The following is a 12,871-nucleotide window of genomic DNA, read 5'->3' as shown; positions in this document are numbered from 1 at the left end:
TCAATGAGGAAGAGCTATGAGCAATCTGTCAAAATGTATTATTTATTGTCTATATCCTCTTAGTCACCAACAGTTGGGTTTTTGAATGTCCTATTCGTTCTGGGAAGTGTTCCTGTTTTCTTTTTAACTAGTATTTTGTTTAATGATGACATATCCATGATATTGCCTTCACAGGCCACATGTCACTCAAACAAAACAGTTTTGTTTTCATTGGTATGATGTATGATATTTTGCATCATAACACTACTGATGCATATGTATACTGTATTAGAGAGTGGAACGTGAAACGTGATTGCAAATTGTATTATAGATGATTATCTTGACTCTGAAAGCCATCCCACGGCTGTCATAACATCTCTCTCTCATTCTCTCGTTTTCTCTCTCTCTCTCACCATCTCTCCCTCTCTGTCTGTCAGTGTATTCACACCACTGAGTACAGGTAGTCACTGTGCCGCTGCTGTCTCTATACAGCTCAGTGTGTTCCTACTTCACCTTACCTTGTGTGTCCACCTCCACACATGTCACACTTTCCTCACAAACTGATGGTGTGAACTACATACGGTAAGCTCTGTGTGTGTGCGTGCGTAACGGGTGGTTTGTTGAAAACACTTGTGTGACCTTGCCTGAGACCTGAAGGATTCCATTGGTTCCTGGAAACAACGTGTAGGGCTAATGTGTGTTATTGACTAGGGCTCAATGTCAGTCTTAATGTAGCTTTGACAAGTATCCAAACCAGAACTCTCTTTTACACTCTCTTCTTCCCAGAAATCTGCCTCTTTTGGTTTCCTCGGCATCAGTGGACTTTCCATCCTGTAGTTCCTCTGACTGTTACTGTAAAGTTTGCCTGACTAACTGACTGACCTCTGTGAAATGGAATGAGATGTTGGATCAAAATGAGATACTGACGCCTCTCATCTCCATACCTTGGCTTCCCCCCCACCCTATATGTATATCATGTGATCTAATCTGATGTGACTTGAAACAATACAAAATGATATTATACAATATGACATAATATCATTATGATTAGTCTTCAAATCCATTCTCCCTTAACTGCCTGTTCAGGGGCAGAATGACAGATATGTACCTTGTCAGCTTGGGGATTTGAACTTGCAACCTTTCGGTTACTAGTCCAACGCTCTAACCACTAGTCTACCCTGCCGCCCCATTATAACCCTAGCTGTATGGTCTGAGGGCTGCTGTTGTGCTGGTCTGTATGACGGTGGTGGACTGGGCATTAGAGAGAGATGAAACAGAAGGGACAGGACAGGACAGCTCCATTAGGCTGTGTTTACACTCTGCAGACTGACTGGTTCTGTTTCTCTGTCTAACGCTCAGCCACACCCTGCGCCATCAATCACACACGTTTTCTTCCCCAAAGACCAACCAGTCTTTGATGTCTTTATGTTGCTGCTCACCACCCGCGTCACTTCTGGGTTATTTTGCCCCGGACTTGCTGTTATCATCTGATGAGTAGCATTCTTGGGATTCCCGTCGTGTGAGGTGCTATTATTTTCCCGACTATCTGTCGTCTTTTTGCTGTTTTGATCGTAATAAAACTAATACATCTTAAAAACTATTGTACACGTTGTTGGCAAAGAGCCAAAGATGTTGAGGCGGTCATTGCTGTACAGTCTTATAAGGTAGAAGGTCTATGGACTTCCAGACCACGGTCAGAATGCATATTGAAAGTGTTTCAGGTGCGCTTGATTTGAAGTGTGCAATATATCATTGGTTCCATTGTACCAGGGAAACTAAAACTGTGGGCATCTTCTTTATGCCCATAGACCTCTACTGTAGACCTCTACTGTAGACCTCTACTGTAGATCTCTACTGTAGACTAATTGATCAGTGGGGCTTTAATGCTGTGTTTCCTTAGGAAGTGTTGGACAGAGAACTGATTACAGAAATGAAGATCATGTAAAGCACAGTTCATTTCTTCACCAGCTGAAACATAAAAGAGTTGAAATGACCTTCTATGCTTTATACTAATGGCCAACTTTTAACTTGCTGCATTAATTAATATGAATTACTTCAATAGAGAGACCTTTTCTTACCCATGTGCAGTATATTTCACAATTAATGAGATTTCAGCCCCTGGCTTTCATTTATTTATTTTTAGTCCTCTGAAAGGAGTGTGAAGTGGACTCTATTTGTGGACACCAGATCTACACAGACAGACATGTGGGAAATAAACCAGCTGGCTATGTAATCAACCTCATTTTCTTCAGACGAGTCTGTGTATTGTATTCAACACCTTGGCCATTGGTCTTTACGTCATCTCTTGGTCCTTGGTTGGGTGGAAGGTGGAGGGTTGGCTACACCGAAGGTGCTAATGTTGTGGCACACGGCACCTGCGCAGCGTGTTGTTTTCGTTGAACGCCGATCACAGTCACCTGGTCAGTGAGACACGTTACCATTCCACTTCCCAGAACGTCTGGACCATTCCTCTGAATCTTTCACACCCTTGTTTTACAGTAGCTCTGGGTTGTTATGGCAATGTTGCATGTACGTTGCTAGGTAAAGACAGATATCAAAGCTGTGTATCTATATACTGTGGATATTTTTTCCACACTAAGACCTTGTTTGTGGGTTACTTATAATGTATATATATCAGCTCCAATCTGATGCATCTCTTACAATCTGCCACTCAGGTGAGTATTTTCCATTTTAGACAAGTCAGACCTGTCATAATCCCCACACCAACCTCATGGTTGAAGGATTCTTCACAGGGAAGAATAAGTGTCCTCAGAGGGATCGTCTGATGTGCTGTAGTGGTCTACCTCTCTGCAAGTCCTTTACTCTTTGAAACATGTAGAATGTAGTTGGGTATTCTTCGTTCTATAGAACTAATGGAACAAGGAACCAGGAATCAGCCAAGCATTCAGTAGAGTACTAGAGCTCTGAGACCAACAGAACACATCACTCTCTGCCATATCAAGTGACAAGGCTACTTAACAAAACGTCACTTATTGCCATCTTCTGTCTTCTTCCTGTAGTGATGAGTGTGTCACACTCTGGAATGAATAGTCCAGCAATATAAAGATGCACGTACTTTTGGCTTGTTAGTGTGACCTCACTCATTATAATGATCCAATAATTATTGGTGCCATTCCAAAACATTAAGCCTCTGGCTCTCACAGCCGGATCACCTACCTCAAAGTTAACGGTGTGTGTCTGATGGTTGTGATACGTAGGAGGAGGTGTTAGCAGGATCCTCATTAATACACAATGAGTTGTATTCTGATTTTAGTGCACTTAAAAATATAAATGTCTCCCATTAAGAACAATTCAGGATTTAAACGAAAGTCAAGTGTTTAGTACACATATCTCAACGTTCACTCTGGTCGAATCCTTGTCATATTCCAAACTGCTAGAGTCAGATGACGCATTAAAACGACCCAATTGGTTCAGGCGGTGTTCTTCTCTTCTGTCTAATTTCCTTCACTTGAGAACATGAGAACATGTCATTCAATGGACAAAAGGGGAAATTGGGCGATTTTGTTTCGTGGAAATAGGTTGCAGTGTTTCTCTTAGTGAGGACTTTTATTCCCAGTGAGGGACTGTAGCCCAGAGGTATGCTATATTTAAAGGAGAGCAGCTCAGTGCTTGTTCAGTAATTGGCCAGTACTGTGTCTATTCTGCCAGTTTCTCTGAGAAAAAGCACAGCAGTTGGTTTTCTGACAAGATAGTTACAACAGCACAATTTAGCGGTCTGTTGTTTCAGTGCTAACCTGCCTCTACAGACACTTTGGCTCTCTCTCTTCACCAAGCCTGATGTCCTAGATTGTAATGGCATGTGGGAGAGATGCCCTATATTCCAATCTAATTTTACCGTGCTCACAAACTTTGTAAAGGGTCTTAGGAACCACCTGTGAGATCTGGGCTGAAGTGGTTCTGGATGGATGGTCCAAGCTGGTCCAAGCTGGTCCAAGCACACACACTCCCAGTACTGAAGTGAGCTGTTTAGAGGATGTCTGTTGCCTGAGGTTGAAGAGAGAGATGCCAGAGATAATGAACTCTGCAGTGTTTATGGCAACTCATTCAAACAGTCCATGTTGTAGTGTTGGTGGTTGAAATGATGTTGAAGGAAGTGATGTCTCAAAGACAAGAATTCGGTTGACAGCCATTTTGTGAGATTCTCTCACAAATGACAATTGTTTAACAGACAGTAAATTTGAATTAGCTCTAGTGAATTCTCCTTCGATAATGGCAATAATTTCAGCGCCTCTGTACTGGTGATGCATTGGTATCTAAACAGAGAGTGGGATAGCTGGCTACATGGGGTTTGCTGCAATCTTTGATGGAAAAACACTGAAGAGAACTGCGCTACTGGGGACCGTGGGGGTGGGAGGGGGATGGAGATCTATCACGTGAACTGTGAGTGACCGGCATGTGGCCAACACCCCCCCCTGTGGAATAGCTGTTCAGGGTTGTTTATGCCCCTAATGGCTGGCTGTCACAGGGACCTCTGTGGCTCTGCATTTGTGGGTGCGTCTGTGCATGTGTGTGTGTGCATGCGTGTCCGTGTGTGTGTGTGTGTGTGTGTGTGTGTGTGTGTGTGTGTGTGTGTGTGTGTGTGTGTGTGCATCCGTGCGTGTGTGCGAGAGAGTAGCCAGTGAGGTTCAGTGAGTTGTATCTCTGGGTAGAGCTCCTTTGCCTGGAGAGGCAGCCGAGGTGCGCCTGAGCAGTGAGCCCTCTGATTGGCGGAGAAGGATGCAGCTTGCCCCCCCCCCTCTTCTTTTCCCAATTGCGTTAGAAGAGGAGAAGGATGGAGAGGAGCTGAGTAGCAGGCACATAGCACAGAGCACTAACACGGAGCAGAGAAGCAAGCAAGCTCTCTCTCAACCCAGTCTCACTCTACGCAGCACAGGGAGACAACACGCAGAGCTACATCAGAGAGCCATTCTGCTACAGTACAGCTCCATAGTCTTCTCTTGAGCTTCAGCGTTCAACCAGTTCTTCAGTTATCCTCTCGGTGCACGGTAGAGCTCTCTGGAGACCTGTAACCTCCGCTAGAAGGCCACTTGACTCAGGTGATCAGTGGTTGATCAGTGACCATGGGTAGGCAGGGGCATGATGCCACTGCAGCGGCTGGCGCCCCGGGGTCCGGGATGCGCATGCAGCGTTCCCAGAGCAAGATGAGCCTGTCTGCGTCGTTCGAGGCGCTGGCCAACTACTTCCCCTGCATGAACTCCTTCGACGAGGAGGACGGAGGTAAGACGAGATGGCCCTAACCTTGGGACACTGAGGCAGACACACACAGCTGCTGCTGCTGGAGGGAGAGAGGAAGGAGCTGAGGGGGGAGAGAGGGAGCAGAGGGATGGGGGGTTGGAGAAGGGCAGCGGGAAGAGAGGGAGCAGATGAAGGGGTGGAGAGAGATGGAGCGGGGGATAGAGGAGAGGGAGGGATGGACTGATGGTTGACTGATGACCTGACGGGGGAGAGGGAGCATGGGGAGGCTGGAGGCTGTTGTAGTATTAGCTGTGGTACAGTACTGTGTTGCTGGTGGATGGGCATGCTCAGTGTGTTTTTGGAGAGGCTTCTTTTACTTCAGTAGCTACTTCCCTGTTTGTGTCGTTGGCTACTGCTTTAGTCTGATGTTCTGTTCTGAAACACTGGCAAGCATGCTTGTCTTGTCTCGATTGGAATGAATCACTATTTGTTTTGATGTGGGCGGTAGAATAGATTTAGATATTGTGTTGACCTCGTCTCCGGTGTCGAGTGTGTGTGTTTATAGTTGTTTTATTTCTGAGTGGGTGTTGAGAATATGTTTGATAATCCAGATAGGATGTTTTCACAAAACTAGGTTAGTGGGATTGTATTAGCTGTGGTTGTGTTAGCTGGGTTAGGGGGATTGTATTACCCTCCTCCTATAAATAGACTTAATAGACTCTTCTGAAATAGACATGATGAGTATTGAGATAATACACTAGAAATGTCTCCAGCCCCCTTCATCTCAATCCTCTTTCTGGGTAGACACTGACTTTAATCTTACCTGGAGTTAAAGGCACTAGAGTAGTCGACCCAATCCTCTTTCTGGGTAGACACTGACTTTAATCTTACCTGGAGTTAAAGGCACTAGAGTAGTCGACCCAATCCTCTTTCTGGGTAGACACTGACTTTAATATTACCTGGAGTTAAAGGCACTAGAGTAGTCGACCCAATCCTCTTTCTGGGTAGACACTGACTTTAATCTTACCTGGAGTTAAAGGCACTAGAGTAGTCGACCCAATCCTCTTTCTGGGTAGACACTGACTTTAATCTTACCTGGAGTTAAAGGCACTAGAGTAGTCGACCCAATCCTCTTTCTGGGTAGACACTGACTTTAATCTTACCTGGAGTTAAAGGCACTAGAGTAGTCGACCCAAAATGTGCGTCCAATCAAGTTGCTGTTCACAAACATTTCGCCCTGTACTGATGATGTTTGTAAACAGTCATTTGATTGGACGGAAGTGACACTGCAGGTGAGTCTTTGATGTGTAGTTTAACATGTTATGTGAAGACAGTATTTTAGAGCATCTTAGGACTCCTGCAGAGAATAGCTCCTCAAATGAAGGTTTTGTTCTAGCATCTAGATGGGCTCTGGGAAAGTGCCATTTTATGATTTTCCCAGAGCCCATATATCTCTACCACTCCAAAGTGGCGTTGTATGATTTTCCCAGAGCCCATATATCTCTACCACTCCAAAGTGACGCATTTTCATTGAGCAGTGTTTCACGGCTGGGGCTGGATGCACTGCAGCATTTTCTAAATGCTTTACATTTTTTTCTGTCTTTCACAGATCTCTTTGCAGAATACATCTTTTTCTAGATTGTTTTCCCCTTTAGTGTGATACGGGGAGAGGGTGGCTCATGGCACATGCAGTCTCATCATAATCACACACCTTTATTCAGCATTAGGTATAAACTGCATCATTAAAAACAGTTGGCTGGCCATTAAAAAGCGATTTCATAGATTAGCTTCTCCTCCTTTATTAGTATTGCCATCCACAATGACCTCAGATACATACAGCCATATGCATGCTAACTGCAGTACATACAGTGTCTTTGATTCAGCTGAATGAATGTTCATTGATTCATTCAGCTGATCATTCAGCACATCGCTCATTGCTTGTGTTTAGGTGGTTGCTGCATGGCGGGAGCCTGACTGTCACACTGGCAGCTTTTTAGATGCCTTTAGACGTCACTCTCAGCGTATCTGAATCCAGTTTGCTTTGTCAGTGCTGAGGAGAGGATGAGGAGGCGGATGTCATTGAATAGCTGAGATGCCAGGGTTCTGGCCTCAGCAGTGAGGGCCTGCCTGAGTAATAAAGGCATATCTTCCTCTGATTCTAAGAGTCTGTACTTCCTGTGGATGGGAGACAGGCAGGCGGGCAGGCAGACAGGAAGTGAGAGAAGCTGCAGGCAGGGACAGTAGTCAGAGTATAATTAAAGCGTTTGAAGATGAGTATATTCTTGGCACAAATCACACACACACAAATTCTAAATTACAGAGAGTGAAATTGTATTAAGAATAATATGAATATATGCCAGATTATTTTCTGTTTATTTGAACACAGAGAATGGGGAATTGTTGAGTGCTCTTCAAACTGTAAGAGGTCTTGGTTATAGAGGGCTTTATTACCCCCTCTGTGTGTTGCCCTCATAAAGGTTGTTCCTGTGATAAAGCAGAACCACTCTTCTGTATGTAAACATTGAGTGAGGAACATTCACTCTCTATGCTGACATGCATTCCCTGTCCAGTGGTCATGCCTGACACAAATTTGCTCTATTTACGTTCGTTCTCTTTACCCTGGTTATCCTCCGAGATAAAACAATAACACTGCTTGAACTCAATACCTCTGCTTCCTGCATTCCTTACTGAGAGACAAGACAGACACATTAGTTCACCTTTTACCATTTGACACTTTTAATTAGTCCACTGTACCCCTTATGCATTTTTGTATTTGAAGGAATTGCCATTTTGTTTCTAGTTCTCTGCAAAAAGCCCTGTCATGTGACTTGTGTAGACCTCTGCCGTGGCTGACCTGTACCAGGACCTGCTCCTACAGTTACCTCCAGTATATCCCTCTCCTGGCCCTCCTTGGTGGTTTGCAAAGAATGCCATTCAGGCCCCACGCAGCTCCAGCCACGTCCTGGCCATGTGCCCTACGCAGGGCCTGCTGTCACATAGATTGGAGATGTTCAGTGGTCTAATGGGGGCAGTCAGCTGTCACCTTGTATCAGTTGGGGGAGGCCAGACACGGAATGGTCCTAGGTGAAACAGAGGGATGGAGGGAGAGAGAGACTCTAAGATAGAGCAAGAACCCTGCAGAGCAGGCAGCCGGTGCTCTGGCATAGCAGGAAGAGGGATGTACATGGTCTTCTTCTGTTTAGCCCATTCATACACGAACACACATACACATGCACGTATGCACACACAACTGTTTTTAAAAAATATTTCTGTAGATACTGTATTATGGCACTTTATGTTTAATAAATCTCTTTGCTAAATGATCACACGGAAGTTGCAGTGCCTTGGTAGCACTGAGAATAGGATGCATGATGTTGTTGGTAGAATTGCCATAGAGTGGAAGTGTGATCTTCCTGTTGATGACTTCAATGAGACTTCTCGTAATAAGTGAAAATGCTATGTCTACAATTAACCTACTGTATGTAATTCGAAAGCAAAGCACACACTTGAGAGCAATGTATTGACTATTTCTCCACCCTGCTCTTTCCCTCTCTCTGTCCCTCTCTCTGTCCCTCTCTCTACCTCTTTCTCCCGCTCTGTCCCTCTGTTCTTTCCAGAAGCCGGTGGGAAGAAGCTTCGCAGCACCGTGCAGAGGAGCACAGAGACGGGTTTGGCCGTAGAGATGAGGAGCAGGATGACTCGGCAGGCCAGCAGGGAGTCCACCGACGGCAGCATGAACAGCTACAGCTCCGAGGGAAAGTAAGTGAAGTCTGACGCATACCAATGTGATAATTCCCCCCCCCCCCAACAAAAACTTTGTTTTAGGTCAAATGTAGGTTTGGGGTGCTCATTTGAATTTCCTGTCTTTTTGGGGATCTTGCCAACTCTAAATAAGAAAGTTCAAGCTTTGAGGCCTTCTTCTTTAGTCTCCATAGTTACCAGTGTCATCTCTCCCTTCCGTTCCAGCCTGATCTTCCCTGGTGTGAGACTGTCCTCCGACGCCCAGTTCTCTGACTTCCTGGATGGACTAGGCCCAGCCCAGCTGGTTGGACGACAGACGCTAGCTACACCACCCATGGGTGGGTGGATCAGATTACTGGAACAATGTTGTGTCAAGATATTCTGAATGAATTAAATATTTGGTTTATGTGTCAAGACGCCTTTAGCGACCCCATCCCATACGGAAAGGATATCTGTATTGTGTGAATGGAGTGTTAACATTGTGTTGGCTGTGGTGTGTGTTGTTCAGGTGACATCCAGATTGGAATCGTGGACAAGAAAGGAGCGCTGGAGGTGGAAGTGATCCGAGCCCGTGGCCTTGTGGGAAAACCAGGTTCCAAGGCACTGCCAGGTAATTTACTACGTGATGTATAATATATTAATATATGCTATTTAGCAGACACATACAGTTGAAGTCGGAAGTTTACATACACCTTAGCCAAATACATTTAAACTCCATTTTTCACAATTCTTGACATTTAATCCAAGTGAAATTTCCGTGTCTTAGGTCAGTTAGGATAACCACTTTATTTTAACAATGTGAAATGTCAGAATAATAGTAAAGAGAATTATTTATTTCAGCTTTTATTTCTTTCATCACATTCACAGTGGATCAGACGTTTACATACACTCAATTCGTTTTTGGTAGCATTGCCTTTAAATTGTTTAACTCGGGTCAAACGTTTCGGGTAGCCTTCCACAATCTTCCCACAATAAGTTGGGTAAATTTTGGCCCATTCCTCCTGACAGAGCTGGTGTAACTGAGTAGGTTTGTAGGCCTCCTTGCTCGCACACGCTTTTTCAGTTCTGCCCACAAATTTTCTATAGGATTGAGTTCAGGGCTTTGTGATGGCCACTCCAATACCTTGACTATGTTGTCCTTGAGCCATTTTGCCACAAGTTTGGAAGTATGCTTGGGGTCATTGTCCATTTGGAAGACCCATTTGCGACCAAGCTTTAACTCCCTGACTGATGTCTTGAGATGTTGCTTCAATATATCCACATAAGTTTCCTACCTCATGATGCCATCTACTGTATTTTGTGAAGTGCACCAGTCCCTCCTGCAGCAAAGCACCCACACAACATGATGCTGCCACCCCCTTGCTTCACGGTTGGGATTATTTTCTTCAGCTTGCAAGCCTCCCCCTTTTTCCTCCAAACATAACAACGGTCATTATGGCCAAACAGTGTCGATATAGGACTCGTTTTAATGTGGATATAGATACTTTTGTACAGTGCCTTGCGAAAGTATTCGGCCCCCTTGAACTTTGCGACCTTTTGCCACATTTCAGGCTTCAAACATAAAGATATAAAACTGTATTTTTTTGTGAAGAATCAACAACAAGTGGGACACAATCATGAAGTGGAACAACATTTATTGGATATTTCAAACTTTTTTAACAAATCAAAAACTGAAAAATTGGGCGTGCAAAATTATTCAGCCCCTTTAAGTTAATACTTTGTAGCGCCACCTTTTGCTGCGATTACAGCTGTAAGTCGCTTGGGGTATGTCTCTATCAGTTTTGCACATCGAGAGACTGACATTTTTTCCCATTCCTCCTTGCAAAACAGCTCGAGCTCAGTGAGGTTGGATGGAGAGCATTTGTGAACAGCAGTTTTCAGGTCTTTCCACAGATTCTCGATTGGATTCAGGTCTGGACTTTGACTTGGCCATTCTAACACCTGGATATGTTTATTTTTTAACCATTCCATTGTAGATTTAGCTTTATATTTTGGATCATTGTCTTGTTGGAAGACAAATCTCCGTCCCAGTCTCAGGTCTTTTGCAGACTCCATCAGGTTTTCTTCCAGAATGGTCCTGTATTTGGCTCCATCCATCTTCCCATCAATTTTAACCATCTTCCCTGTCCCTGCTGAAGAAAAGCAGGCCCAAACCATGATGCTGCCACCACCATGTTTGACAGTGGGGATGGTGTGTTCAGGGTGATGAACTGTGTTGCTTTTATGCTAAACATAACGTTTTGCATTGTTGCCAAAAAGTTCAATTTTGGTTTCATCTGACCAGAGCACCTTCTTCCACATGTTTGGTGTGTCTCCCAGGTGGCTTGTGGCAAACTTTAAACGACACTTTTTATGGATATCTTTAAGAAATGGCTTTCTTCTTGCCACAAAGGCCAGATTTGTGCAATATACGACTGATTGTTGTCCTATGGACAGAGTCTCCCACCTCAGCTGTAGATCTCTGCAGTTCATCCAGAGTGATCATGGGCCTCTTGGCTGCATCTCTGATCAGTCTTCTCCTTGTATGAGCTGAAGGTTTAAAGGGACGGCCAGGTCTTGGTAGATTTGCAGTGGTCTGATACTCCTTCCATTTCAATATTATCGCTTGCACAGTGCTCCTTGGGATGTTTAAAGCTTGGGAAATCTTTTTGTATCCAAATCCGGCTTTAAACTTCTTCACAACAGTATCTCGGACCTGCCTGGTGTGTTCCTTGTTCTTCATGATGCTCTCTGCGCTTTTAACGGACCTCTGAGACTATCACACTGCAGGTGCATTTATACGGAGACTTGATTACACACAGGTGGATTGTATTTATCATCATTAGTCATTTAGGTCAACATTGGATCATTCAGAGATCCTCACTGAACTTCTGGAGAGAGTTTGCTGCACTGAATGTAAAGGGGCTGAATAATTTTGCACGCCCAATTTTTCAGTTTTTGATTTGTTAAAAAAGTTTGAAATATCCAATTAATGTTGTTCCACTTCATGATTGTGTCCCACTTGTTGTTGATTCTTCACGAAAAAATACAGTTTTATATCTTTATGTTTGAAGCCTGAAATGTGGCAAAAGGTCGCAAAGTTCAAGGGGGCCGAATACTTTCGCAAGGCACTGTACCTGTTTCCTCCAGCATCTTCACAAGATCCTTTGCTGCTGTTCTGGGATTGATTTGCACTTTTCGCACCAAAGTACGTTCATCTCTAGGAGACAGAACGCATCTCCTTCCTGAGTGGTATGACGGCTGTGTGGTCCCATGGTGTTTATATTTCTGTACTATTGTTTGTACAGATGAACCTGGTACCTTCAGGCGGTTGGAAATTACTCCCAAGGATGAACCAGACTTGTGGAGGTCTACAATTTATTTTCTGAGGTCTTGCCTGATTCCTTTTGATTTTCCCATGATGTCAAGCAAAGAGGCACTAAGTTTGAAGGTAGACCTTGAAACACATCCACAGGTACACCTCCAATTGACTCAAATGATGTCAATTAACCTATCAAAAGCTTCTGGAATTTGCCAAGCTGTTTAAAGGCACAGTCAACTTAGTGTATGTAAACTTCTGACCCACTGGAATTGTGATTTTTTGTATCCTGTATTTGAGTGGAATAGAATAGAACCCACAGCCCCGAACCTCATGCTAGTACAAACTGGTCACTACGGTAACCAGTGCTTGAACCAATTGACAATGCTGCCAATAGTATTGTAACTATTCTGTCTCTCTCTCTCTTCATAGCACCATATGTAAAAGTGTATCTTTTGGAAAACGGAGCCTGCATAGCCAAAAAGAAAACAAAAGTAGCAAGAAAAACCTTGGATCCCCTTTACCAGCAGCAACTGCCTTTCGAAGAGGCTCCTGGAGGGAAAGTTCTACAGGTAAACTTCTATGTGCTACAAGGCCTTGATAAATACTTCACAGTTCACACATACTTTCTAAACAAATGCAGGCCTCTAACATATT

At 44.1% G+C, this 12,871-nt stretch overlaps 1 protein-coding gene across 1 annotated transcript in view; it reads left to right on the top strand.

Annotated features, from left to right (window-relative positions):
• The window catches only part of LOC115122069 (regulating synaptic membrane exocytosis protein 2-like), a 145,138-nt gene that overhangs the window by 129,682 nt on the left and 2,585 nt on the right, over nt 1-12,871 (top strand). The window contains exons 23-26 of the mRNA XM_065027189.1: nt 8,793-8,934; nt 9,142-9,254; nt 9,425-9,526; nt 12,647-12,786. Of these exons, the coding sequence (XP_064883261.1) occupies nt 8,793-8,934; nt 9,142-9,254; nt 9,425-9,526; nt 12,647-12,786 (497 nt within the window). The remainder of the gene's footprint in view (nt 1-8,792; nt 8,935-9,141; nt 9,255-9,424; nt 9,527-12,646; nt 12,787-12,871) is intronic.

This window comes from Oncorhynchus nerka, linkage group LG14 (genome assembly GCF_034236695.1).
Source record: "Oncorhynchus nerka isolate Pitt River linkage group LG14, Oner_Uvic_2.0, whole genome shotgun sequence".
In the NCBI taxonomy this organism is placed as follows: domain Eukaryota; kingdom Metazoa; phylum Chordata; class Actinopteri; order Salmoniformes; family Salmonidae; genus Oncorhynchus; species Oncorhynchus nerka.
This window is presented reverse-complemented; position numbering and strand designations above follow the sequence as displayed.